The following is a 26,597-nucleotide window of genomic DNA, read 5'->3' as shown; positions in this document are numbered from 1 at the left end:
TATCATTTCACAGAATCACAGAATCACAGAATCGTAATGTTAAACACTAATTTCTGTATTGCACTCTTCCTCTGCTTTTTCTGTCATATACTTACTTAAAGAGATGGTACGGGAAAAAGAAAAAGCGCTTAAAATGCTTTTGAGGAGATGTTAGTTTCCAACATTTTTCATTGTTGGTGGTAGAAGGCACTGAGAAATTCAAGCTTATGTATTCTGCACACCAAAGAGCACTAAGGTGCTTCTGCATTACCGGTGAGAACAGAGCAGATTTCCATGCTCTGTCTCCAGCCACTGTCCCCTTGTGTTGCTGGCTGCTCCCCCTGATGCAGGGTCCAGCTGGGGTCACTTTGTTCCATAGTCAGGTTCGCTCCCGGTGGTTTTGGCAAACTCAGCTGTGAGCATTTCCTTCCAGCTCTGAGTGCACAAACCCAAGCCCAACCTGACAAGGAGAACATGCAGAAGTGTCCTTCAGGATGCCCTGGGTCTTAGGTGCCCAAGGCCCTGGGTCTGAATCTGATTGTGTTTTTGCATAGTAATAGTGTGAATGGCAAATGAAGCTGAATTTTAAACCGGCTTTTCAACCATACTTTTAACCAATGTTGTAAGTATATGGGAGAGAAAGAGGAGCATAGAGGTCTGAGTAAATTTGAATGTGATGTCCACAAGATTTATTCAGTTTGGAATGAGACACCATTTAAGAAAGCTTTTCCAGAATTATCCTCCTTTCCCTGAAAAGTTTTAAATTTTATTTGCCCTTCGTCCACTGACACGATAATTACTTGGGAAGGGCTATTGAAAGTTGAGCACTGACTTTTTTAGAGTGCTCCTTCCTCATGAACATTGCTGCATCCATCCTAACAGCACGCTCCGGTGTCATTAAGGACAACTGGCTGAGCAAGAAGTGACTGTTCTGCCTAGTAGCAAATCTTCCATTTCCTTTGTTATCCAGACAGCTTCTTTCCACTGTGGCCAAGGACTGTGTGTTCAGTCACTGTGTTCAGTCATGAGCACATGGTGCAGGCCTGCAGGAAGGGGAAGATGCATATTTTATGCTGCAAGCCAGCACAATGTCTCACACACTTTAAAACAAGCACTTCCTATTTCATAACTTCAGCCAATTCCACAGCTGGAGAGTGCCTCTGTCCCATTGCACGTAAGCCTCTTTCGCATATTTCAAAGTCTCAGTCCTACAGCAGAATTTCTGTACTTAAAGGGAAATGAAAATTTCCTTCATGCTATCAGCAATCTCAAACTAAATGTCTTTCTTGGCAGGCAGCTGTGGAGAGTAAGTGCTAGCCCAGAGAGGGAAGGATATATCTCTTGCTCCAGTTACATATTCTAATAATCAGAGAAAATTTGCCCTCGTCTTGAACAGCAATTACTCTTTGGGAGGACACTGTGTTACTGTGTTCAATTTTCCTCACTGCTTTGTTATACCAGGTGTCACATCAGCCCCCAGCTGCCCACTGAAGCTAGGTGCAGATGTGAGCCCAGTCACCCTGTGGACTATTGGAAGACATTCAGATATTAAAATGGAGAGACGTTGCATTTCAGTCTGTCTTTGCAAGGCTGTGATACCTAAAAGATACTTAGGGTAGAAAATAAATCAGGATTAAATGGTCGCCAACGAGACTGGTCCTTTTTCCACAGCAGGAGCTGAATAATACCACCGGTCCAAACTAATGCCAGGGAAGCTTCTTGCTGGACTGGAACAGTAAGAAGACAAAGGAAAAAAACAGGATAACTATTTTATTAATCATCTTTTAAATTATAATAAATTAAGTGGTACTGGCAGTGGATGTATCTGTGACAGATTTGCTTTGGTCTGTACTCAGTGAGAGTAGTGATGGCAATAAATAATGTCTTTTTAAAATAATTTTATTTTCAGTGCAAGTCATTCTGCTTTTCATTCCCTTTATACAGCTTAATTTATGTAATGGATTTGTTGCTGTAGAACAGCACTTTGTTCTGGACATTTCACCTAATGCCATAGACAAATGGGAAAATGTTTAGAGGAAAGAAATAAAATAACAAAATATATAACATTCCTCAACATCTTAGAAAAAGCTGGAAAAATTACCTTTATTCATTGTAGAATAATAGTCTTCATATACATGCAGGGGTTGTTACAGAGTAAAATAATTCAAGGTTTCCCATTTCCAACAATGTAAAACCAGATGGAATCAACTTCATTTGCAGTCAGAGGAGATTGGGTTAGGAAAGCATGTGTGCTGCAGGAACTGATAAAGCCTAGAGTAGATCACCAAGGGAGATGAAAGAATCTCCAACACGTGAATATACATTAAGATATATGTCTTGGATTATATGTTATGTGTATCTTTTAGATATACATCTGCTAAAGATGTGCTGTTCTTACAGAAGCAGAGTGGGGTAATGGAAGAGCAGGCCTTTCCCATTCCTTCTCTCCATAATTTATTTGAATTTATAACAGGGTATCTCAGAAGAGAGTCCAGCCCACTCAGCAGGTAACATGATAAGTAAATCATAAAAACTCTAGGGGAGATCACTAGCTTTCACTCTCTAGCAGTACCAGTGTCTAGACAGATGAGAAATCTGCTTGCTGTTCTTCACACAAGTTTATGTAGACACGAAAAGGCTGCCTATTCTGTACCTCCCTGTAACTAACATTTACTCTAATCAGAACCCACTCCCTCAGTTCCTATGAAATTAGTGCTGATGGAAGGCTGAGAAGGGCAGGTTGCTCTTCCTAAGCTGGTGGGACTGACGCATCCCTTGGTTTTCCAGCTAAAGGCACCAGCTTGGACAGCAGTGGTCATGTCATGGAGTAGAAATGTACCTCCAGGGTAATGACTCTTTAGATTGTGAGAGGTTATCTCACAAATTTCAAACTGAACTCTTACCATTATTGGCCTTGATGGGAAATTTTCCACTATCTTCAGCAGAAACAAGGTTTTTCTCTCACATCTGGGTTGGATACCTTTCAGAATGGAGGATGTTTAGCTGTGAACTGTCTGCAGTAACTCGAACACTTTCAGCTGTGGGAACAAAACCTTGCTTTAAACTAATTGGTTAATCTGAAACTTTGGAGTCTGTAAAAGTTTATCTGACCAGACACGGCAGTTATGAAGTACCTTCATCGCTTGAGAAAAACAATACTGGGCCCTTACACCACACCACCAGGTTCCTGTTTTGAACATAAACAAGTTACCAACTTCTGGAGGCAGTGAATGCATTTGGAATAACTTCAGGAAGTTAGCAAGAGCTAAAAAGCCCTGGAGATCTGCCTTAGCTCCATTATTAGCCTGTCATGTGCTCATGAAAATTATGCAGTAGCTCCTCGCAGGTTTATGTACTTCTCACATCCCCTCCCCTTTTTAGCACCTGCAGCTCTGCACTGTTGGATCACTACTGCCAAAACACTCAACCTGAGGCTTATCCACCCCTATATCCAGCAAAGATGCATCTGCTGAAATAGTAATGCGAGGTACCACACTTACCATCACCACACAACTCTCTGTCTTATATATGTGAACTGATGGTTCATGCATAAGGCAGTTTCCCTCAGATATGATGTTTGATCAACGCTCAATGCAAAACATGCTGCCTGGCACTAAGTATGTCATTATCCTTTAATTCTTTACCAGGCTGCCTTTTCAGGATTTCATATGGCATTTCCCTTTCTTACCAATTCTGAATGTCCCAGAGCTTGGAAACTGGTGTGATTTCCAAAATTTGCAGCTTAACCAAACTGCCTTTCAACCATGTCTTCTACACTGTTTGAGCTCTTGACTTCTGCCTTAACGGATATGCCTACATACAGCGATACAAACCTTAATCATTCTCCTTTTCCATTACTTACCCTCATGTATTAAGATCTTCATAGACTTTAGACTTTAAAGAGAGATGTTCAAGAGGTTAGTGTATCTCCACTTCAATTGCTACAGACAATTTAACAAGAGTTATATAGCTGGAGTCCCCATATGCTTTTTCTAAATTACTGTTTCAAAAATTTGAGGCACAGACATTGTTTATGAGGTATGAGATGCTATTTTTGTAATTAAATATTGTAAGTCTTCAGAGGTCAGCTTGGCAAGATACTGCCTAGATGATGGAAATCACTAAAAGTAATACATGAAATCAAGTTAAGCAAATTAAGGTGAAGTTGTAAACATCACTTTGACAGACAAAAACAACTATCAAGGGCTCTAGTAGATATTCCAATGCTGGAACAACATAGCGGGAGCAGAAATTGAGCAAATTTAATAGGAAGTATTGCTGCTGATGCCAGTTAGCAACAATAAATGTAAGAAACCTTGATAAAAGTATTTTGAAAATAGCCAGACACAATAGAATACTACAGAATGGATTTTTAATTTAAAAAACGATTACTGCACTTTTGAATTGTAAAGGAAAAAATAAAAATAAAATAAAAATGTCCTAAAGAAATATCTTCATATCTTTCAGGACATATACAGAGTATGAGGTCACCTGGTTCTTAATCAAAAGCTGAGAAGACCTGAAAAAAAAATGCAAACCTACACAGCAAAATTTAAGCTAGCCTCCCTCTCTCTTTGCTGTAAAAAAAAAATAGAATCGGCAAAAGGAAAATTTATTGCAACTGTACACCCCAAGGTTTCACATTTCTCTGCTCGACCTTGCTGTATTTTCCTCTGGGATGTCCTGTAATCATCAGAAACTGGACTGCAACCACTTCGTGCTGCTCCATCTCCAAAGAGCTGCTGAGCCAGCACTTGCTTTTTGCTTACGTTAATTGCAAAATAAAATGAGTTAGCTGAAACCACCTGACTTGTCTCAGCACATTTGGGACAGTCCAAGAGTATGTAAACAACCAGTTAAAGAAGCTGAAACTTGCTTTGCTGCTTGCAGTCGAGGATGTAATGTGAACCATTCCTCTGATGCAAGGACGCCCACATGCTCAGTATTTATGACTAGTTGTACTTGTTTGAAAAGAGACAAATGCTTAGGTTATTTTTCATCTGTAAGCTGCTTTGTTTTTAAATTGTATTTTTAACCCTGAGTACTGCCCATCTGTGAGAGCGGAGCAGTATTGTTTCTTCCAGGAACAGTCCACATAAACTGCCACCACAGCTCCCAGCAGTAGTACAATGAGAGGAAGCTTATCAGAAGACTTCAGCTTGGTCAAAATTATACAGCTTTGCTGTCCCTGGTCTGTTCTGTCATGCTGAAAGAGACAGCTTTGCATTAAGGCTGTGGTCTCCTTACCATCCATATCTTCTGGCTCATGCTCAGGCTCCTCTCTGGCACAGGCCAGAGAGCTCAAGGGAAACGCAGCTGGAACTGGAGGCTGGAGCTGTCAGCAGTTCCTGCTCTACATGTCGGATGGATATGATCAGTGACCAATGTACAAAAGCAGCTATACTCTCTTGAGGGGAGAGAACAACCAAAGCCATCTAGCAGAGATCCAGGAGAGCAGCTCTTGAGCAGTGGAGAACAAGCAACCATTCGGCCATGCCCTGCAGCACAGATTTGTTTTCAAGCGTATGCTTAAATCCACCCTTAGTCAACTAAGTTTACGTTTACCAAGGGTTTGCTGAATTTTTATCTGGATTCATGCCAAGAGAGACAGCTTGCCTCTGAGGGCTCAGAAGGAGTTGGAGAAAAATGTTTTCTGCCTTCCTTCTACCCAAGCGAAGGTTTATGCAGACTGATGCACTCTACTTTAAAAAAGTGACTGAAGTGCAGCGTGGAGCAAGCCTAGCCAAGCACTGATTGTGACACCCTAGTACTAATGTGCAGACATTCAGGATTTAGTAATTTTTCAAATTGTAATGATAAGCAGTTGTTACCAACCACAATGACAACAAAAATACCTGAAATGGTATTTGTGTTCAATTTGGCATTTGCACAGTGGACATCATTGTATATATATATATATATATATTTGTGCGTGTGTATGTGTATCTATTGTGTGCAAACCATACACAGAACCGACAGCCAAAGCAAATGAGGCTTAAATTCACTCCCTGACTCTACAATGATTTCATCCTCAATAGTTTGTGTTGAGCTCCTTCAGTTTTTCTTCCTCCTGTAGTATTGCTAGTCTCCAAAGACAGCTGATGGGATGATGATCTTTGCTTGCATATTTTGGCTATTTCTGTTCTTCCATAGGAGCACACAGCATCATGTGCCAGTTACCTGGTCCCTGAGAGTCTGTATGATGGAGGAAGAAGATGGGCAGGTTGTGCAGACACCAGTGAGGAGCAGGAGCACCATACTGTGTTTGTAATAGAAAGTGTCAAAAGACATTTAAAAGGATGCTTCATTTCAGCTTGTACTGCAGGGTGGTTAAAGAGACAGAGCTGAAAAGGAGTGGGCTGGTCTATGCCTTATTTTCTGCAGAGGGAAGAATTTCAGCTCTCGGCAGCATATCATGCATCATCAGGGCTGTGTGATAGGTAGGTGCAGCAAAACCGTGGCCAGAAGGGATGGTGATGACATGAGCAAAATCATTTCATTTATGACTTCAGGCTGTCAGCAAGTACCATCCCCAGAGAGATGAGCAAATGGCACGTTCACCGGCAGCAAATCATATACATGCCAGCTGAACTTACAAAGCACTCACTCCATTTAACCTCATTTTCCCAAAGGAAAAAACATTTCTGAGTTTTGATGGGCCTGAATTCTGACCCGCACACATGAGTAACCCAGATGACCAGGATTTGTATGTGAGAAGTGAGGCTAGCTGAAATTCAGCAACCACTCTGTAAAAGTGACTTAATTTTCCTTGATCAGCTCCGGAAATGTTCCCCCATCAGCAATCACCAAGTGCAGGCCCTGTCTCTGTGGGACACCACTCTCTGTCCCTTACACATAAGTTTTAGAGAAAGGAATAAATCATGATCTCACTGATGTAGATGAAAATCTTTGGAATTGACTTCAAATTGTACTTTTGGATTTCAGAAGTCTTTCCAGTGTGACTTATACAGTCACTCTTTGCTGCATTTGCAGAAAAACTAAAAAAAGACTCCCTTTCATCCATCTCTCAGAAATCTTGTACCCAAATTGGTCTGAGTTTGGGATAACTTATATTTCCTAGGAGCTTTGTGGAGTAGAGGGTACATTAACCTCTGTGCAGCAGCCATATGCTAGTCCCAACCTTTAGTTTCTCTCCATGTTGATGTTCACTGAGACAATTATAATCTCCGTTTTCCAGCCTGTCCAAAGCTGTTAAGTAGCATTCTGGCAATTTAGGGCCACATCCTCATTATTCTTGGTGTTATCCTGACCTTTTGGTTTCCATGAAGGTATTGAAAAATGAAATAAAAGTAATTTGTTATTAAAATATTGTCCATATTTATTAGAGCTTCACAAATGCAACCTGACCTCTGGATTGGGGACTGTGATTTTACCCATCGTAAGATAAGAGAGCTTTCCATAGTGGAGAGACATGAGGGGACAGTTCATCCTCTCTTAAAAGAGGTGGTGAAGATACCTCCTTCTTCCTTGCTCCATTTAATAGGATCAGGATTTGTCTTCTGTAAAGATCATTTTTGCAGTGCTTTGTTCCACCCGGGAGAGGAATGGCTCCAAGTGGCAGGGTTCCACCTATGAGCAAGTGAGAGAAACCAAGGGAATTGTGTTATGCTACTCTAATATTACCAAAAAATAGGCTTTTTTGCTGACAGATGAAGTTAGAAGCCAGCTGTCTAGTCCTGTGTGTCTTCCCTGTAGCAGTGTTTTTAAAAGGGAGAGATTTATAGAACTAATAACGCAAAGCAAGGCTTTAAATTTTATTGTGTAGATATGAATTTACTTCACTCTTCTGCAAAACTTTGGAAAGCTGTGAGCTGATTTTAGCCTTGCTAAAAAGGGGAAAAAAGAGAATAGTCTTTTCCTGCATGCAGAGAGATGAGCTGCAGCCTCAGCACACCTCCCCTCAGGGGCCAGGGACCTTGGACCCCTCTCCCAAAATGAGCCCTTCCCCTGCCAAATCCAACAGAGACACCAGATGCTTTGCAAGGATCATAAGCTAAAAAGGACTGTTTCAGTCAATGCAAGTGTAACTGCTACTGCTTTTCACCCTCCAGACCCATCTGGAAATGTGTGCATAGCTGTAAATAATGCTGTTGTTACTGGAAAGAGCCGGTGCTGGAGGCAGTCACCATCACTCAGGCACGACTTGCAGTAGCCTGGCAGCAGTCCAGCATCCTCATCTGGGACTCACACCTCACACAGACTGGGAGCCAGGCATACCTCCAGCTTACGCCCGGCACTGTTTTCCTGAACACATTTATTTTTAGAAAAAGCCATAAAGAGACTGGCTTGTTATTAAAAGAATAAGATAAAAAAAATAGAAGAGCTAGAGCATTTCAATCTGTATATTTTCCAAACAACTAAAATTCTCCTCTCAGGTCCTGACCCCTTCCTATTCTATATTGGATGGCAGGCAAGCGATGCTTAGTTTGTTCTATTTACTTAGCTGGAGGAGCAGTGCATTATAAAGAGATCAGTAATTTTTACCTTATCAGAATATCAGCAACATATATTTTAGAATATTATTATTTATTGAAGAATATTACCACTTATGCATGCATTTTTCCTGTATTTTTCATAATTTCCTGCATAATTCCTCCTCGCCGGGTCTAGTTAATAGAGGATGACTTCCACCTCCTCCTCGGGAAGGGCACTACCCTGGAAAGCCTCACATCCTTTCCAGCAGCGAAAACACACAGGCAGAGCTAGTGCTGTCCAAAATCCAAGGATGCCCCACAGGACAGTGTAGTACCAGAGGGTACCTTCCATGCGGATTGAATGAGAAAAGGTCTGTAAGATCTGCAGTACTGACAGCCATTGGATTCGGGCTCTGCATTACATTTTTACAGCTATCTCAATGCTTTTGATCTTTTATCAACTTTTTAACAAATGGGAATAATACAAACAGAGCCAAATTCACAGGAGCTGGGACTTGGATATCTGCATTCTTTCATAGAAATCATTAAATAGAAACTCTTTCATAGAAATCATTAAATCATAGAATTGTTAAATTTGGAAAAGATCAAATCAAGATCATCTGGTCCAACCATCAACCTACCACCAATGTTGCCCACTAAGCCATGTCCCTAAGCACCACGTCCAACCTTTCCTTGAACACCCCCAGGGACGGTGACTCCACCACCTCCCTGGGCAACCCGTCCCAACGCCTGACTGCTCTTTCTGAGAAGAAATGTCTCCTCATTTCCAACCTGAACCTCCCCTGGCACAACTTGAGGCCATTTCCTCTAGTCCTATCACTAGTTACCTGTGAGAAGAGGCCGACTCCCAGCTCCCCACACCTTCCTTTCAGGCAGTTGTAGAGAGCGATAAGGTCTCCCCTGAGCCTCCTCTTCTCCAGACTAACCAACCCCAGTTCCCTCAGCCGCTAGAATTATTCCTTAATCCTGTTAAGTGCCTAGGTCTGATATCTGTGTCATCTCCGTAATGTACGCATCTCCTGAGGCTGTGGGGCTGAGTGGACAACATCCAGTCTCTCACATGAGGTGCTTACCACATCTGTTCGAGCTGAAAGGAGCATGGCAGGAGCGTTCCTGTGGCCCATCAGCAGTCCTTGAGGGTAGGAAGGCTCTGCAGAAAGATCTGGATAGGCTGGACCGATGGGCTGAGGCCAACTGTATGAAGTTCAACAAGGCCAAGTGCCGGGTCCTGCACCTGGGGCGCAACAACCCCAAGCAGAGCTACAGGCTGGGAGATGAGTGGTTGGAAAGCTGCCTGGCCGAGAAGGACCTGGGAGTACTGGTTGATAGGCAGCTGAATATGAGCCAGCAGTGTGCTCAGGTGGCCAAGAAGGCCAACAGCATCCTGGCTTGCATAAGAAACAGTGGGGCCCACAGGGCTAGGGAAGTGATTGTCCCCCTGTACTTGGCTCTGGTGAGGCCGCACCTCGAGTACTGTGTTCAGTTTTGGGCCCCTCGCTACAAGAAGGACATGGAGGTGCTCGAGCGAGTCCAGAGAAGGGCGACAAGGCTGGTGAGGGGTCTGGAGAACAAGTCTTACGAGGAGCGGCTGAGGGAGCTGGGATTGTTCAGCCTGGAGAAGAGAAGGCTCAGGGGCGACCTTATCGCACTCCACAGGTACCTTAAAGGAGGCTGTAGTGAGGTGGGGGTTGGTCTATTCTCCCACGTGCCTGGTGACAGGATGAGGGGGAATGGGCTCAAGTTGCGCCAGGGGAGGTTTAGGTTGGATATTAGGAAGAACTTCTTTACTGAAAGGGTTGTTAGGCATTGGAATAGGCTGCCCAGGGAAGTGGTTGAGTCACCATCCCTGAAGGTCTTTAAAAGACGTTTAGATGTAGAGCTTAGTGATATGGTTTAGTGGAGGACTTGCTAGTGTTAGATCAGAGGTTGGACTCGGTGATCTTGGAGGTCTCTTCCAACCTAGATGATTCTGTGATTCTGTGATTCATGCAGTGCCTCTAGGGCCTGTAAAGTCAGGCCTATAAAGTCAGGCCCTGCAGCCTGCAGGCAAAGCAGGCAGGCCCAGGGGCCTTAAAGAGACCTTTGTGTGATATCAAACCCCAGGAGGGATGTAGGTGAGACTCAAACTCCAAATATTTTGTCTCCTGACCAAAGGACTAGTGCTATCTCTGGATCCTAATTTGTTGGTAAGTTCATCAGCATCACAGCTAAAACTCGTAGGGATGAAACATCCCATGTGCTTCACACAGCGAGAAAGCTCCCAATTTCCACTCCAGCCTGCCTGCCTTCCCTGCCAGCCCACTACACGAGGATCACACCCCATCACTGGTCCTTCTCCTGTCACCACTTATGTCCAGGTAAACAAGTGCCACTTTGATGAACAGCACAATTCTTATCACCGTTACTTTTCTAACTACTGCCAACTACCCAGTGAACGTAGCAGGCAGACTATTACAGCACTGTCATTTATGACACTATTATTCTTCTCTGAAGATTGTTTTCAGCACCCTCAGCATAAATCTTTGTAGCCAACACTTTTAGACTGAGCTCTAATAAAATGCTGGAGACCTCAAGGCTTTACAAACACTGTCTCTGCCAGGGATTTTTATTTATTTTCTTAGGAACTGACACTCTTTAAAAATAAAAATGTGTTTTATGGCCTGATTTCAGGGAGATGTGGGAATCAACCACACTCTACTAACTGGAATAAAGGCTGTTGTCTCGAGACATCGCTGATGTCTCCATGGCATGCATTATCTCCATGCATTACATTATCAGTGCTGAGAAGGAGAAGACTATGAGATACTGTATTTGGGGATGTGAAAATGGCAGAAAACTAAAAAACACACACAAAAAATATTGGGCATCGTCAGTCTAACATTTAGAAAATTCTGGAATTGATGGTGATTCACAGTGAGACATGGATTTGTTATCTTTGGAGTTGAGTATTGAAAAAATACTGATTTTCTGTTGTGGAATTTGGCAGCAGGCTGAAAGCACCAGCTTTACATCTAGGTGGACAAAACCCACAAAACTGTCCATGTGTCACTGGCAAATCAGAAATGCAAGCTCAGAGGGGGATTGCTTTATTTGTCTCTTTTTATATCATCATAAAGTTTTTACCTCAGAAATGTTGCATCATCCGGATTCTCAGTAATACTTTCTCTGGACAACATATTTATTTATTTATATATTTTTATTGAGGCCAAATAAACAGGCATTGAAATAACCAAGAACCAAAATAGTACCAGCATAGATTATTGTCACTGTTGCTGTATGGGAGAGGAAGCCCTCTAACACCCTTGTTTTAGAGCGTTTCAGAAAGCCGGCTTGTGAGCCTGTTTGGAGGATGCTGTGGAAAGGCACCTGCCAGATTTTGGGCCAGCCTGATGGGCAGGGTGGTGGTACCCTAGGTGCTGGCACAAGGAGGTGGCAGGGGAGAGAATGGTAGGAGGAAACTGAAAAAAATATGGTAAAACTATGAGTGTGAACAGTGGAGACTGCTGTCCAGTTGAGAGCATGAGAGCCCAAAATGATATGCTGAGGAATTAGATATAATTTCCCATGCTGCTGGCACAAACAAATATATGAAATTACAGAGTCCTATAGGTGCTCCAGAGAGGAAAGGTGAACAGCCAGTCTGCCTGCAGAAGGAGAGGTCAGAAAAGGTTAATGTGATGGTGTAAGAGGTTTCTTCTTTTGCTGTGTCCCTCATCTTGCCTTCTTTTGCTGTGTCCCTCATCTTGCACACTGCCTATTGAGACAAATCTTGCCCAGATCCCAGCCCCTTCCTGAGCTCCTGCCTTTTCAAGGCTACCAACATCCATCCATACATCCTGATGTGTCAGTGCCTCACACTTTGATTCATCGCCAGCATTCATACAGAACTAGAGCAGGATAGACCTGCTAGAATTTTATATTTATCTTCATTTATCTTTAAGTATTTTATAGTTATTTTCTGTAGGTACACAAGTATTTACACCACTGGTGTACATCCATGCAGCGGCATAGCAGTGTTGCTCTGAAACGTGTAGTTAATTATTTTCACAGGATCATAACTGGGTGGTCAACATTAAAATGTTGATTCAATCAGCAGGGATGACTGTGCTGTTCTGTATAATGTGTTTTTAAGGCAGCTGTTTCTGTGCTATTTGAGCATTAAATACAGTACATGAAATTTCAGCAGCCCCTTGCAAGTCTGCTGAGCAATCATGGGAGTTAGGGGTTGAAAACATAGTCAGTACTTTCATTCAGACGATGCTCAAAACTTTACAAGACAAATGGAAAACAAATGCTAATAAATCCATGTTTTTTAATGCATGAACCACCACTGCAGTCTGTTTAGTCTACGCATATGTCAAGGCACATTTCAACACACTCCAAAGCTCTCTGTGGGCAGTTTTTCACATTTGGATATATTTTCCTATCCTTTATGTAACTGGCATCAAATATTTACCTTTTCCTTCCTTCCTTCCTTCCTTCCTTCCTTCCTTCCTTCCTGTTGATGATTTTATTCTATATTAGAAACATATTTTTAAACAAAATGTTAGGTGACGCTATTGCTACTATTGCAAATTAATATATAAACGTGCTATAATGCAAACAGCCTGTGTGACAATCATGGTACTTTTGACTACATTTTAAAGGTGTCACAGTGATTGCTAAGTAGGCCATTATGGATGTTCAAATTTTAAGAATTTATTGATTTAAATTATGTATGTTAATGTACCTATCAAAGTTACAAATGTAGTTTGCAGCAAACTACTTATAAGATATGAATGATAAGCCATAAATAATGACTATGTCTGTAAATTAAATTACTCGATTATGCTGCAAAGATGCACTTTAATTTGGAACAGAAAATTACTTTAAAGTGATTTCAGCAGTTAATTCTTTTAGGATAGCAGAGCTGTATGAGGCATAGTCTTAAGTCAAGCATCAAACTTCGTGACAGTTTGCCCATGAACCTGGTTCACTGGGTATTGCTGTGACCCAAATACAATGGATGTGACAGACTGACAAAATAATCACTGAGGACATTTAAGCCAAAATACAAAAGTGCTTTAAATCAGTCATTAATGTTTTTGTAATGGGAACAACCATGGGTATCAGCTAGTGCTAAGCTGATGAAGGGGTGAAATGAGTTAATTTTGGAAGACAGAGACCCATTGTCTCTAAAGAAGTTACAGATACCTTGGAATTTTAGAATACACACACAAAAAAATGTATTATAAAAACAACAACAACAACAAAAACTATAGTAGAATTTAACTTGAGACTCTGAAATACGAGCTGAGCAGAAAAACAATGCTTAAGCACTATTGCCATCATGTCTTACATTGCTGGCATAGTAGATTGGATTCTGGATGAATTTCAGTAGATGGAATAACCAAAAATAACTTACCAAACATGGACTTCTGTACTTGAAAATTGCATTAGTAGTTAGTATGTACCTAAATGGAAAGGGAAGAGGTTATGGAAGAGTCTTGGAGAGCTAGTGTTCAAGGGGTAGAGAGCCTTTTCTGTATGCCCCAAGTAAATTACTGCATCCACCTTAACATCAGAGCGTAAACCTCAGGGTTTTTAAGGCACAGAGTAACTGCACAAGGCTTACCTGGAGCTCAGGGCAAAGGTAGCAGTGCTGTATATCCATAAGTAAATTCCTTCTCAAACCTTCTTGGCCCTAAGGACTCCTAAATACTTGCCGGGGCTTGCTGATCCTTTGGGGACTGTTGTTTCACTCAGCTCTATGTGTCCAGTATGACAGTGTTCACCGCATTCGTGAGCTTCTCCTTTAGAGTCGCCATTAACACTCACTAAGCAAGGGCAAAACATTGCAATGATTCATTTCAGCTGGATGAATAATCAGATTTCTAGTTACAGACAGTTGCAAACTTACTGAGGTAAGGACAGTTGAGCTGTGTCAACAGTAAGTTGACAGCAAAGAGACACATAAAAAAAAATATTAAAAAAATCCCATTTTAAGTCTAAGACCAGTGTCTATTTCTAGTTGTTCAGTGTTTTTCTTTTTTTTTTTTAATCCAGTATCTCTAAGTGTCCCAGCTATTATAACTATGTTTCGGGGCCAATTCAGGGCCAACCTGTACTGAAACCCTGTTGCTCTGATTATTAGGCCCTTTTTGGTTTTTCTTTTTCCCTCTACTCTCGTGAATGGTGAATGCAAATGCTAGAAGATGGTGTGATGATGCATCAGAAGATGCTGAAGTATATAACAGCATTTCAAGTAAAAGGCCTGTCCTTTGATCACTCAATCTGATACTGTAAAAAGTCATTTAACTATAAGAATTTTATTTTTTTAGTATATTTTGATTTCTCTTCTACAGGATCCAGCTGGGAGGCATCACTTCTGCAGAGGAAAAAATCTGATGTTTGGAAAGCTTCACCAGGTAACCACTTGTGGGTTCTGGTTCAGGCAGCTGAGAGCGTATGGGCGAGATGCAGAAATGTCAGGTGGGAGAGAAGGGAACGTGCAGCACAAACATACCCTCCCCATACAGCAGTGGCTTGCCTTGCTGTGCCTTCCTCCTCACCAGCATGTGGGTGAGCTCCCCACCTTCATGCCCTTCCTCCTTCATTGGCAGGTCCCCACGGTCCTTGCTTTATTTATTAATATCCCCTGAGGAGGAGGAGGAGAAGAAAGTCCCCACAGTCCTGATCCACTTCTACAGCAACACTTTCCTCTACCTATCTGTGTGGGTGCCACCTCCTCCCATGCCGGATGGCATCTTCAGTCTTCACCTTTACTATGGGGTGGAAGAGAAAAGAGGCAGAATAGATGCCTTAGGATACAGGCCGTAGGTACACCCCCATTACATTTTTGTGGTCTTCATCTCCTTTCTCAGCAGCCGTTGCCATTATACCACAGGCAGCCCCAGCGGGCTGCCATCCTGAGATTTCCCCTGAGAAAGGAGCAGCATTTTGGGTAGTGCTGTCACAGGAGAGTTTTGCTGGTTGTCTGAATGGAGATGCTCAGCCTCGGCACCCCCAAGGTGCAATCCCCAGGCCACCAGTTAAAGTGTCTTCCAGAGAGATTTTGATGCAAACACCCCAAATCTGTGTCCATTTTTTATTCTCCTCCTGGGACACAGTAGCACCACTTCCCTCCCCTCTCACACCCCACAGAATCCATGTATTTTAATGCAGTCTGTCAGAGGCATGATGGAGATAAGGTAAAAAAGATTTCAAATACACTCACACAAAGGAAGATCTTTATGAAATATATGTACCTCCTAGTCTTGCCTTGCTGTTTTGTTTCATTTGGATCATGTCACTTTTAGCCAAAATTTTACACAGCCATTCTTGAAGATCAGACATTAATGATCCTCAGGGAGAGCACACACTAGATCCTCACTCAGTTGCTGAAAGATACAAATTATAGAAATATTGCAGATAACTCCAATATCAAGAACTTCAGAAGCCTGACACTGCAGATTTTTCCTCTGTCATCTGCCAGCCTTTTCAACACAATTAAGACCTATTTGCTAGATATGCTCATAGAGTTTTGGTACCAGTTTCAGCACAAACTGGAGTACGGCTGAAGGGCAGAGCAGTGGAGAGTTGTGCAGCCCTTTCTGAGGCAGTGCTAATCGTGCTGCACTGCAGATTACATATTTTGTCTCTAATTGTGCTCTGCAGCTTTCCACAACTAACTTTTTATTGTGAAGCTGGTACCTTGCATCTGTCATTTGAGAACTGGAGATAAAATATAGCTATAATGAGAATCCTAGTCTGTCACACTGATGATGGGTTTGGGAGAGAGGATTCTAAATCTGCATTGACATAGATGAAGGCATTTATGAGATTTACAGAGACTAATCTTCCTTCGGTATCTCTTCATTACAATTGAAGCATGTCAATTGTATCATGTCATAAAAAGCTCTAAGAAAAATCACGGAGGAACATTTTTTCTCCCTCTTTGAAATACGTCACCATAAAGGTGGAGTGAAGGTATAGAGGTTTTAGATCTCTAAATTTTATCTCCAAATTACCTAAATTTAGATATAAGCTATCTAAGTTTTAGATACGAAGTGTGTGTGCGTGTATATATATAACATATTATTTAGTTATTTAAAACTTCCATTGATCAGTATTTCCCATATTCCTTTCTCACTTCAATATTTCAGCAGAATACTTGAAAGTGAGTCTTAAAAAGAAGACGATATCTTGTCTTTGGTTCTCTCATAGGAATTGAATGATATCACTGTTCTTCATTATTTTCACCTTCAAAGATCAATGCTGACCAATACCAATCAATAAACTGTGTTTTTTTCAACAATTTCCCAGTAACTAAGTGCCAGTTTAATCCAATAGTTGCCAGCTGCTAAAGTATTACTTTTACTTGCTCTGATATTGTAATTTCCATCTGAAAATATTCAAAATTGTCATATTATGGAATAAATAAATATCATTTACATGAAAAAGATGCCTACTGAGGCATGATTAATAAAAACTGAATTATTGTCTTCTATGAAGTCAAAGATAATCTGTTCCCTTCCACAGTATCACAGCTTTTCCACTGCATAATGCAGAGGACTGATTCCCATCACAGGCTCTACCAAGCCTCCTGTAACTAGCTCAGGCTTGGATATCTGTTTGTTTTTATTTTTGCACTTTGAAATGGAACATCTCTCTGGAGACATTCAAAACCAAAACACTAAAAGGGCACACACTTATTGTTGTCAAAATGACAAATCTGTGTAAAGTCAGTCAAGCAGCCAGCAGCTCAAAGACAGCCCATCCTCTGACAGATGAGGCTTACCGGGTACACCAACAGCTATGCCAAAGGAGTGACAGGAGTCACAAGAACCTGGAGCTTGTCTCTTCCTGAGGTTTGCGCGGATTTGGATCCTGTAACTTGCAAGCCCATAGTTTCCACTGGATTACTGGGCATTTGCTCTTTTTCAGGTTCTCTGTAAGGATGGTAACCCCTTCACTCACCTCGGCTTGTCCTGTCCCACCTGTAACGCTCCTTTGTTACTGCTCTGCTTTGGAAATCTTCAGTTCTAAAGGAAAGCTACCTTCCTCATGTCTCTGGCAAGATCAAACATGGGTTGCTATTGCCATGTCAGCTACAGCCTGGCTGACCTACCACATCACTGGCCTTATTCTACACCAAAATATGGATTCTGTATTTTAAAGGGTAACAACATATTCCTTTACTGACCTTTCCTGGAGTCAAATAGACTACAAGGACACTGTGCCAGTGTCGAAACTCTCAGGCTCTGCTTGAGGCTAATTTCTACACACATCTGTCTTCCTTGTCTAAACAAGTGTCATTGCAGCAGGGTCAGATGCAATTCATTGGTATTCCCAGGTGTGACTATCACAGAAAGCACCATTGTACTACTGGACAAGTTGAAAGTGAGCCAACGTTTGAGCCTAAATCCTGCTCTAAATACAACTCATCTCAACATAAAGATGGATGATGAGGATTTGGAACAGTTTCTCTATGAGGAGTCATTAATACACAGGGACAGTATGGGAAATAAACCTTTCTCTATTTACCTGCCAGCTAGTTTCCCATTTCAGATCACACAAGGTCTAGGACACAATGAATGAAATGATCAGCCAGTAGGCTTAAAAGAGCGGTATTTATTTGTACAGTGTGATTATTTGGTGGAATATATTACCACAATGTTTTTGGAGGCAAAAAAAAGGAAAAAAAAAAGTTTTAAAAAAGCTATTAGATGAATTAATGGGAAAAAATGCCTTCCTTTCGCTTAAACACTGTGAACTGTTACCATCTGAGTCAGAAAATTCCTATGCCACAGATTGCCAGAAGCTTGGAAGACATACCATACTTGGAAGAAAAATATCATAGTGTGCTTCCTGTGTTATTCTGTATTTCTTTCTTCAGCACTTGCTATTGGCACATGTGGATGGGATGAGACTGATCTGTTGTCTAAATATGGCAACTTTCATATATGGATAGGTTTTAAAAAGACCTTAAACTTCATGGACCAATGAAGACACTAAACAGCTGGAGTATTTAGTTGATTTTGTGTTTTGTTTTGTTTTTTTTTTCTTTTTTTTAAGACAGGGATGAAAGGATATGAAATGTAGAACATTGTGCAATCCCTATCTTTGTAAAATATGAAAAGAATGTGAATTGGAGCTTTAACAAATGTAAACTACTAGTCTTTGAAATTGTGGGTAGGTGGTTTTCATTTCTGTTTGCACAACACGGACTCTATACAGTCCTGATGTTAGTAACTATGTCTTTGTTTAATGAAATGACCTCTCTGAACAGCCAAAATGCTAAGTATTGAGCAGGTAAACTGAAAGCCTGAGGAAACTCAGGGAATACACAGTAACGCAGAGTCTTTCTGTAACCTAGGTTCTAGGCTCAAACCCCAACAATTCCAGCGAAGGAATTTCATTATACTCAGTGCAAATTCCATCATTTTGGATGAATTAATCTTTAAATGAAGCCCTTTGACACTGTCCTCTGATGTGAAAAATAGTTGGATATCTAAAGTAACCTTAGTAATCATTAATCTTCCAAGTGAAGGTTCGAAGGGTGGTTTCACATCTATTTTTTGTCATTATTCTACTTCTCTGGAATTAATCAGTCTGCCCTTTGGCTCAACTGCATGGGCTTGAAGAGTATCAAGTTACCCTTGCAAATAAATGCAGCGATCAACAAAAATCCCTTCCACCTAAATCATATAAGCTCTGCGGGACAGGGTGTTTTCCTGGTCACTTATTTCAACAGCACAACAGAACTTGACTCCTGACTGGTTGTCAAAGATGATTTTAGATGAGGAAAGTTTATTAACTTTTTCTCTTAATTCTTTGCCTTTAAGGTACAGCATTTGAAGTCTGCAGTACCAAGCAGGGTCACGGTAATTCAAGTCTTTAAGTAGCTCAATGTAAGAGTTCATTGTCTGACTTTGCTTTTTAAAGACCTGATTATGGACTATCCTTTCTCTAAGCCTCTGGAAGAGCTTCTCTGTGAACACAGGCATTTTACCCAGGCTTCCATTCTTCTGTCTCCTAGAAGACCCAAGTGAATTAAAAATGTGGCTTTTAAAATACACATCTAACCAGCTGCTGTGGTACATCTTTTTTTCTCTAACAGACACACACACACACACACAAAAAAAAAAAAAATCCTGCAGTTTGAGTTTGAGGCAGGTTATGAAATCCCTGATGTGCAACAACTGTGGTTTGGACAGGCTGAATGGTTTCGCCTAGTCGCAAGACAGGCAACAGAAAAGAGAAACGGCAGTGAAATTATCAGCTGGTGAGCTCCTGGCAGAACTCCTGGCTATGAGGAAAGACCTCTCAAGAAAGCTGTAGCCATCCTGCATTAGAAAACTCATAATATGTTCTAACGGCTCTTAATTTATTGTATTAAACCGAGTCAGCAGCAACAGATTGTCTGACCTGTGCATGGGATTAGTTTCCAATGAGGCTGTTATATTTCAGACTCCGAAAAGCGAAAACCACTTGACATCTGGGAGGAAAAAGGCAATGAATATTACAAAATGTAATGAATCCAATAGAAGTAAGGGTTCAGCTAAAGGTGAAAAATAATCATGCTATAAATGTCAATGGGTAGTATGGACTATTACAAAATTACTTTATTCCTGCTTTTACTAGGATATCATCATTATTTTCAATTGGGTTGCACCAGCATAAAATGCAAAGAGAGCACTTAGGCCTCTTTAATTTATAAATATGATATAAATTATTTGGAGCTCAGATTCAATCAGTTTGAAGGCACAATGTCAAAACGTTTCAACTAGATCTATGACCCTTATAGATTTTTCTAACCATGTACAAGTGTTGGTGCTTTTATTAGTCTGCACGTGACACTGTCAATAACCCATATGAAGACAAAAAGTTCAGACTTCTTTGCACTCCAAATGAAGCCCCTTGACTTTACTGAAGAATCACCCTGAAGAATACCTCTCTCCATCTGGTCCGATGCCGTCATGTCTATCTAAAGCCAGTTTAACTCAAAACCATGTTGCACTAAGCCACTGAGATTGATAAACCATATTTTGAGAAGAAAATATGTTTCTGATTACAAATGGAAAACGTGTACATAGCGCAGGCCCCGGAGTGCCTGAATTAGCATCATCACAGAAGGCACAATTACATCTGTGTTTCATATGTTCCCTTGTCATCCCAAAAGCGGATCTGATGGAAAGCAGGACACTCGGAGCTGGCCTTATCTTGCTGCAAACGCTCGGGCGCACCGAGGTCGCGCTGAGCGGCAGCCAGGCAGGAGCAGCTGCGGATAACCTCTTCCCTCCCTGGCTGGGGCCAGTGCTCCTCCGAACATGGGAAATGCTGAGGGGTGGAAATGAAATCCAGATCTTTTAGACCTCCTCATGACTCATACTCGTTAAATATCTTAATAACATATGTGACAGTTCTCGGTGTTTACCATAACCCCCTCGCAGCCGGGGCAGAGAAGGACCTCCAGGTGCAGATGCGGCACCTCAGCAGCGAGGTGGGGAGGCCAGGTCTGATCATTGTTAGCCAAGACCGACCTCACACACACCAGTTCTTTTCTTGGTGTGCAGCTCAATTCACTCTGAGCATTTTACTGGATTTACAAACTATTTTGTTCAACACTTGTTCAGAGAATTTTTTTCCACCTAAAACACCTTTAAATTACAGAAAAATGATCGAGTGCTTTTACCTCTCTCAAGTGTCGTAGTCGCCAGCATCCAACCATATTAGTGTTGGCTGTCCAGGAGAAAATAATCTAGTTTCTGAAAGCAAACACAGAGGAAAGAGCGTGTGTCTGGGAATGCAGCAGGGTGATCAGTGCTATAAACACATGTATATGAAAACAGGAAAAATGAAGACCTGCCAGGAGAAATTTATTTCGTATTCCTTTCCACAGTCTTTATAGAAGAAACATAAGCTATGTATAGAAAATTTTCCATTGATTTCTATTGGCTTCAATTCAGTCTATATGGTATATAAAAATAAATGAATAAATTCATTATGGACTGGTTCACTAGTGCACATTGTCAGACACAGAGGAAGTCTGCATTGCAGCTGCCAATGAGCTATCTGCTCGGGAGGTAAAAATCCCCAGCTCCTGGTACCAGCTATTAAAACTCTTCCAACAGTCCAAGATCTCAGGTGAACTGATTGATGGGCATCTTTTCATCACCAGTACAGTGGGTGTATTACCAGTGGCTGCAGAACATAGAAAGGAAAGGCTGGATGAATCACAGCATTTGTGGGGAGGGAAAGGCTGTGGAAAACCCTACAAGGAAGGAAGGGGACATCTCTTCCTCTCCCCAGCTACAGTCAATTGTTAGTTGCATAAATGCATTTGCTGACTTTAAAAATAGCTAATGCTAGACAGGAATCATATTTAAGTAGCTCCAGTGGGACATTTCATGTAGTAGTAAATAAAGAAAAGGATGAATAATTCCGCATGCTACTCAGTTTTCACGGCACCCAAATCACCACCTACCATGTTGTAACATCCAGATGTAGGCCCTCTCATACCAGTTTGAATAATATAACATCAGGATTTATGGTGATTTATTTTCTATCAATATACTTTCTGAAACATTTAGGAACCACTGGTGAAAGAGAAGTTGACTGATTTTTTTTTTTAAGGGGAGCTGTAAATGGATTTGCCTTCTTCCTTTCCATGACTGAGCAGGCTCAGAAACCTGTGGATAAAGAAGCATTCGTTTGTAAATAGACAACTGACAAGGTTGATTGGAAATTAAGTTAGCAATGAAAATATGTCTCATTAGCTATTTTCCTGTCCCAGTATCTTGGTAAATTTCCCTTGTTTGCATGCCACTGCATGTGCTAGTGATGGCCAAACTCTGGTCACTTCCTGACTATGTGAACCCTACAGATAGGCCTATTCCAACAGCCTGTGTCATTCAATGAAACTTTAGATTTGCCTGCTTTATTCCAGGCAATTTCTACACCTAGAATAAACATAGATTTCCACCTCCCTCAGGAAAAAAAAATAAAAAATAAAAATAATACATCTGTCTTTAAAAAGAATAACTATTTTTATGATTTATCTGTGTTCTGTTGAAAATTTTCTAGCTATTAGAATATTTTGCCTTTGCTATGGAAGCTGCAATGCTCCTGTGACTTTCAACACATCTCAGCTAAATGACAGCCACGATTAATTAAAGCAAAATTGCATTTGGTAGGATGGTCACCTTCAGCGCAATTAAAAATAAGTGTTCTGGTACAAAAGAAGAGCCGTGCTATTTCTGTTCTCCCAAGCTCTACTGCAAATATAGGCTGACAGATTAATAAAAGCATTTCTAAACAGTTGTAAAAAATCAGCCATCTGATTCAGGAATTTTGTTCCTCAGCTAACTTCTTATTTAGCTACTGAAAACTTCATTTTCCCATCTGTGAGATGACAAAATCCAATGAAAACAATATTAATATTTATGTTCTAAATAGAAAGGGCTTTCAAAGCATGTTCATAAAGTGGAAAATAAAAGCAGAAGTTTATCCAAAACTTTCTGGCATCTTGCATATTTAAAATTTTTCAGCCCTGCTGCCAGGATTTGCTGGCTTAAGATCAAGATGTGATATTTTATAAAAGTTATTAATATGGGTGGATAGTGATTCAGCTTTTACATCATTTAAAAGGTAAGATTCTATTATATGGGTCAGTTAATTTTAACCACGCTTGATTTTGTAAAAAACACATATTCCAAAATTGCCCAAAGGTGATACATATATTATTGAGACTATTTTAAATGTTTCACAATACCAGTTTTTACCACCTAAATTAAGATCGTAGAATCACAGAAGGGTTTGGGTTGGAAGGGACCTTAAGGACCACCCAGTGCCACCCCCTGCCATGGGCAGGGACCCCTCCCAGCAGCCCAGGCTGCCCCCAGCCCCATCCAGCCTGGCCTTGGGCATTGCCAGGGATGGGGCAGCCACAGCTCCTGTGGGCAGCCTGGGCCAGGGCCTCACCACCCTCCGAGTGAATAATTTCTTCCCAGTGTCTAATTTAAATCTTTCACCTTTTAGTTTAAAGCCATCACTCTGTGTCATATCACTCCACTCCCTGACAAAGAGTCCCACCCCAGCTTTCCTGTAGGTCCCTTTAGGTACTGGCAGGCCGCTGTAAGGTCTCCTTAGAGCCTTCTCCTCTCCAGGCTGAACCTCAACTCCCTCAGGTTGTCTTCATAGCAGAGATGCTCCAGCCCTCTGATCATCCTCGTGGCCCTCCTCTGGACTCAATCCACCAGGTCCCTGTCCTTCTTGTGCTGGGGGCCCCAGAGCTGAGCGCAGGCTCCAGGTGGGGTCTCACAAGAGCAGAGCAGAGGGGGACAATCCCCTCCCTGCCCTGCCGCCCACGCTGCTTTTGGTGCAGCCCAGGACATGGTTGGCTTTCTGGGCTGCAGGCACACATTGCCAGCTCATGTTCAGCTTCTCATCAACCACCACCCCTGGATCCTTCTCCCCAGGGCTGCTGTCAATCCATTCTCTGCCCAGCCTGGATCTGAGCTTGAATCATTCAGTAGAATGTGTACACATATGTACACATATCAGAGCTGCCAGGAAAAACGCTGTAAATGTGAAAACACTTTGGAATCAACAGTGGATGTGTTTTCCTTCACACACAGCTTTTCATTTTTAATTAATCATATTTTTGCCTGTCTCTGAAACATGAGAAAAATCCAATACCTTATGTTAACTATTTTAATTTCACAATCATTCAAAGTAGGTGATGGAAAATTAAGTATTTTTTTTGTTTGAAAAAATTAGTAAGTGCTTATGCATGGAATACTTTCTTTGTACTACAGCATAGCAGTACTTCCTACTTTTCTGATCATATTCATGGTCAAAAATGCTTACGTCAATAAGCCCCATTGCTAGGTTACAACACAGTGCCACTCTAATGGTCTGCATTTACCCAGTGGGAAAATGAGCAAAAAAGCAGCAACTTTCGTACATTTTTCTCATGTTCTCAAGATAGGCATTGCCAGCACAAGATACAGTCATATTATTACTTCAGTTTGAAGTTTAAGGGAGAAACCTGGTCTTTTAGGCAAGAAACATTGGCTCAGTGTGGGAACTGACTTGCACTCAAGTCTCCAGGCAGTACAAAAATAACCGGACTAAAATATTTGGATCTTTGAATTCAAGCATACCTATGAACCATTCAGAGGTAGTGACAGGTACTTCTGTATGAAGGTAATCACTGTTCTTTCCTTTTTGCATACCGGAGAAGGAAGAGGGAGGGGATGACTGCATACAGCACAAGACAGAAAAAAACCCAACCCATTGTTTATGTTTTCCATGCACAAAAGACTCTTCGGTATGAAAATTCAGGATGGTAAGCACTGAAAGTAATGAAATGATAACAAGTAACAGTTTCTCTCAGAAGACCAGTATAATTTCAACACTTTATTTTGATCTTAAATTGGGTGGGTGGGAGAAGGGTGGTGGTTCCTTGCATGTGAGTGTGAGAGAGAGGGAGAGAGAGTTGTGGTCTTTTTTTGTTTGTTTTTTTCTGTGGGTCCTAGTAGTCATGCTCCGCTACCTTACTACAAAAAGTACCTGCCATTTGTTCTCTACCTGAATTACTGAAGTTATTCTAGTGCCCCGATCCACACATATACTGCAGATGTGAAGAAGACAGAGCTGTCCACCTGGAAGCACCTAACCTAAAACTGAGAACATGATACCTTTCACACTGCAACTGTTGAGGTTACTTGCTTCAATAAGAAAGGAAGCAATATAAACATACCATATACAGGCATTTAAAAATATTCTCCAACATATTTTAGGGGTTGATGAAGCAGTACTTCATCCGGCCCTCTGGACTGTGGCTGCTGCTTTTGAGAGGGGAATGTGCAAAAGAACACAAGTTAATTCCCCAAGTGATGTACACTGTTTGTGTAAGGCACTCTTCCTTTACTGCAGTGACTTGGCACCATCATGTGGCCACTCTGAGTCTGCTCACTTTAAGTAACAGTTTAGATAGAAAACACTTTGCTATGAATTAATTAAAATTTACAAATGATTTCAATCTACTTTAGAAGTAGAAAGTACATAGCTTAAACATACATAAACTAAATTCTGAATGCATTAGAACATTTTTTTCAAATTGTCCTTTTTTCCCCCCAAATCTCTGCTCTGGTTGACCATGTTTTCCTTCATGATCTTTAAATTTGACGTTGTTAGGCTACAAAAGTTGAAGGTATTTTCTGTGGTTAATTTTGTTCCAAATTTTACCAATAATGTTCAAAAATTAGAATAATGTTAGAGACAACTATCCTCTGCCTCACTACAAGCGCTTTGAAATGATTTACAGGATTAAACAGGTCAGTGTTTTCTGTTTTACATCAGAAATCACAAAGGATTTAGAATTTCAATAAGTGTCACAAGCTCATTATTTCCAGTGTTTGATCCAACCTGTATATATCAGGACAACTTGAGCTTTCAGGTATTCCTTTTGCAATGCTCCAGGGACAAAATCAGAAGTAATGTATCGTGAAATGGAAATTTGTTTGCATGATGTTTCAAGGTAGATATAAGAAATCTTTACCAAGCATTAGTGTTGTAAAGTCCCAGAGATACAAGTTGCAATACATTCATGTTGCTTACACAGGAGCACAGTTTTATGCCCACCAGACAAAGGTTTGCTATTATTTATTTCTGAGTAAAATAATGAAAAACTGTAGTGTAATTTATAGGAATATATTTTCAATTTTTTTTTAAATAAACATATTTATAATTCTTTCAATAAGGAAATACAGTTCATCATCTTTTTGAGCACAATAAGCAAAATTTGGTTCTATCATTTTTTAAGATAAAATATATCTTTTCATCTGAAACAATGTATCAATTTTCTTTAAAATATATACAAGTTATATACAAATACAAAACTACACTACAAATCTTTTAACTGCGGTAAAAAATCATATAAATATTTTGCAGTAATAAACCCACACAGATGTCCTGCTTCTAAAAGGACTGCAACAAAATCAAATTTAGTTTTTCAGATTCCTCAGGCTGAGGTAATGCCCACTTCTTCTTTACATATTGAACATCTATCTGTCCAGAGTCCTTGGCCAGCACAACTCCTAACAATCCATTTGTTTTTTCTGGTTCTCCAAGCAGAGCCATAGTTACAACTCTGAAATCAAAAGAAGGGAGGAG

The 26,597-nt window shown here is 40.9% G+C and overlaps 1 protein-coding gene and 1 long non-coding RNA gene across 2 annotated transcripts in view; both read right to left on the bottom strand.

Annotated features, from left to right (window-relative positions):
- Positions 1-7,293: 7,293 nt before the first annotated feature.
- LOC118256915 (uncharacterized) lies at positions 7,294-14,247 on the bottom strand. Its single transcript, XR_004781390.2, has 4 exons — positions 14,050-14,247; positions 13,840-13,888; positions 12,892-12,950; positions 7,294-7,569 (listed from the first exon to the last, which is right to left on the bottom strand). It is a non-coding gene; the product is annotated as an uncharacterized LOC118256915 (long non-coding RNA).
- Positions 14,248-24,809: 10,562 nt separating this feature from the next.
- DYNC2I1 (dynein 2 intermediate chain 1) overlaps positions 24,810-26,597 on the bottom strand; it is a 34,465-nt gene continuing 32,677 nt past the window's right edge. The window contains exon 24 of the mRNA XM_035564327.2: positions 24,810-26,574. Coding sequence (XP_035420220.2) covers positions 26,403-26,574 — 172 coding nt within the window. The 3' untranslated portion in view covers positions 24,810-26,402. The remainder of the gene's footprint in view (positions 26,575-26,597) is intronic.

This window comes from Cygnus atratus, chromosome 2, assembly GCF_013377495.2.
Source record: "Cygnus atratus isolate AKBS03 ecotype Queensland, Australia chromosome 2, CAtr_DNAZoo_HiC_assembly, whole genome shotgun sequence".
Taxonomy (NCBI): domain Eukaryota; kingdom Metazoa; phylum Chordata; class Aves; order Anseriformes; family Anatidae; genus Cygnus; species Cygnus atratus.
The sequence above is the reverse complement of the archived record's forward strand: the minus strand, read 5'-3'. Positions and strand labels throughout refer to the sequence as shown.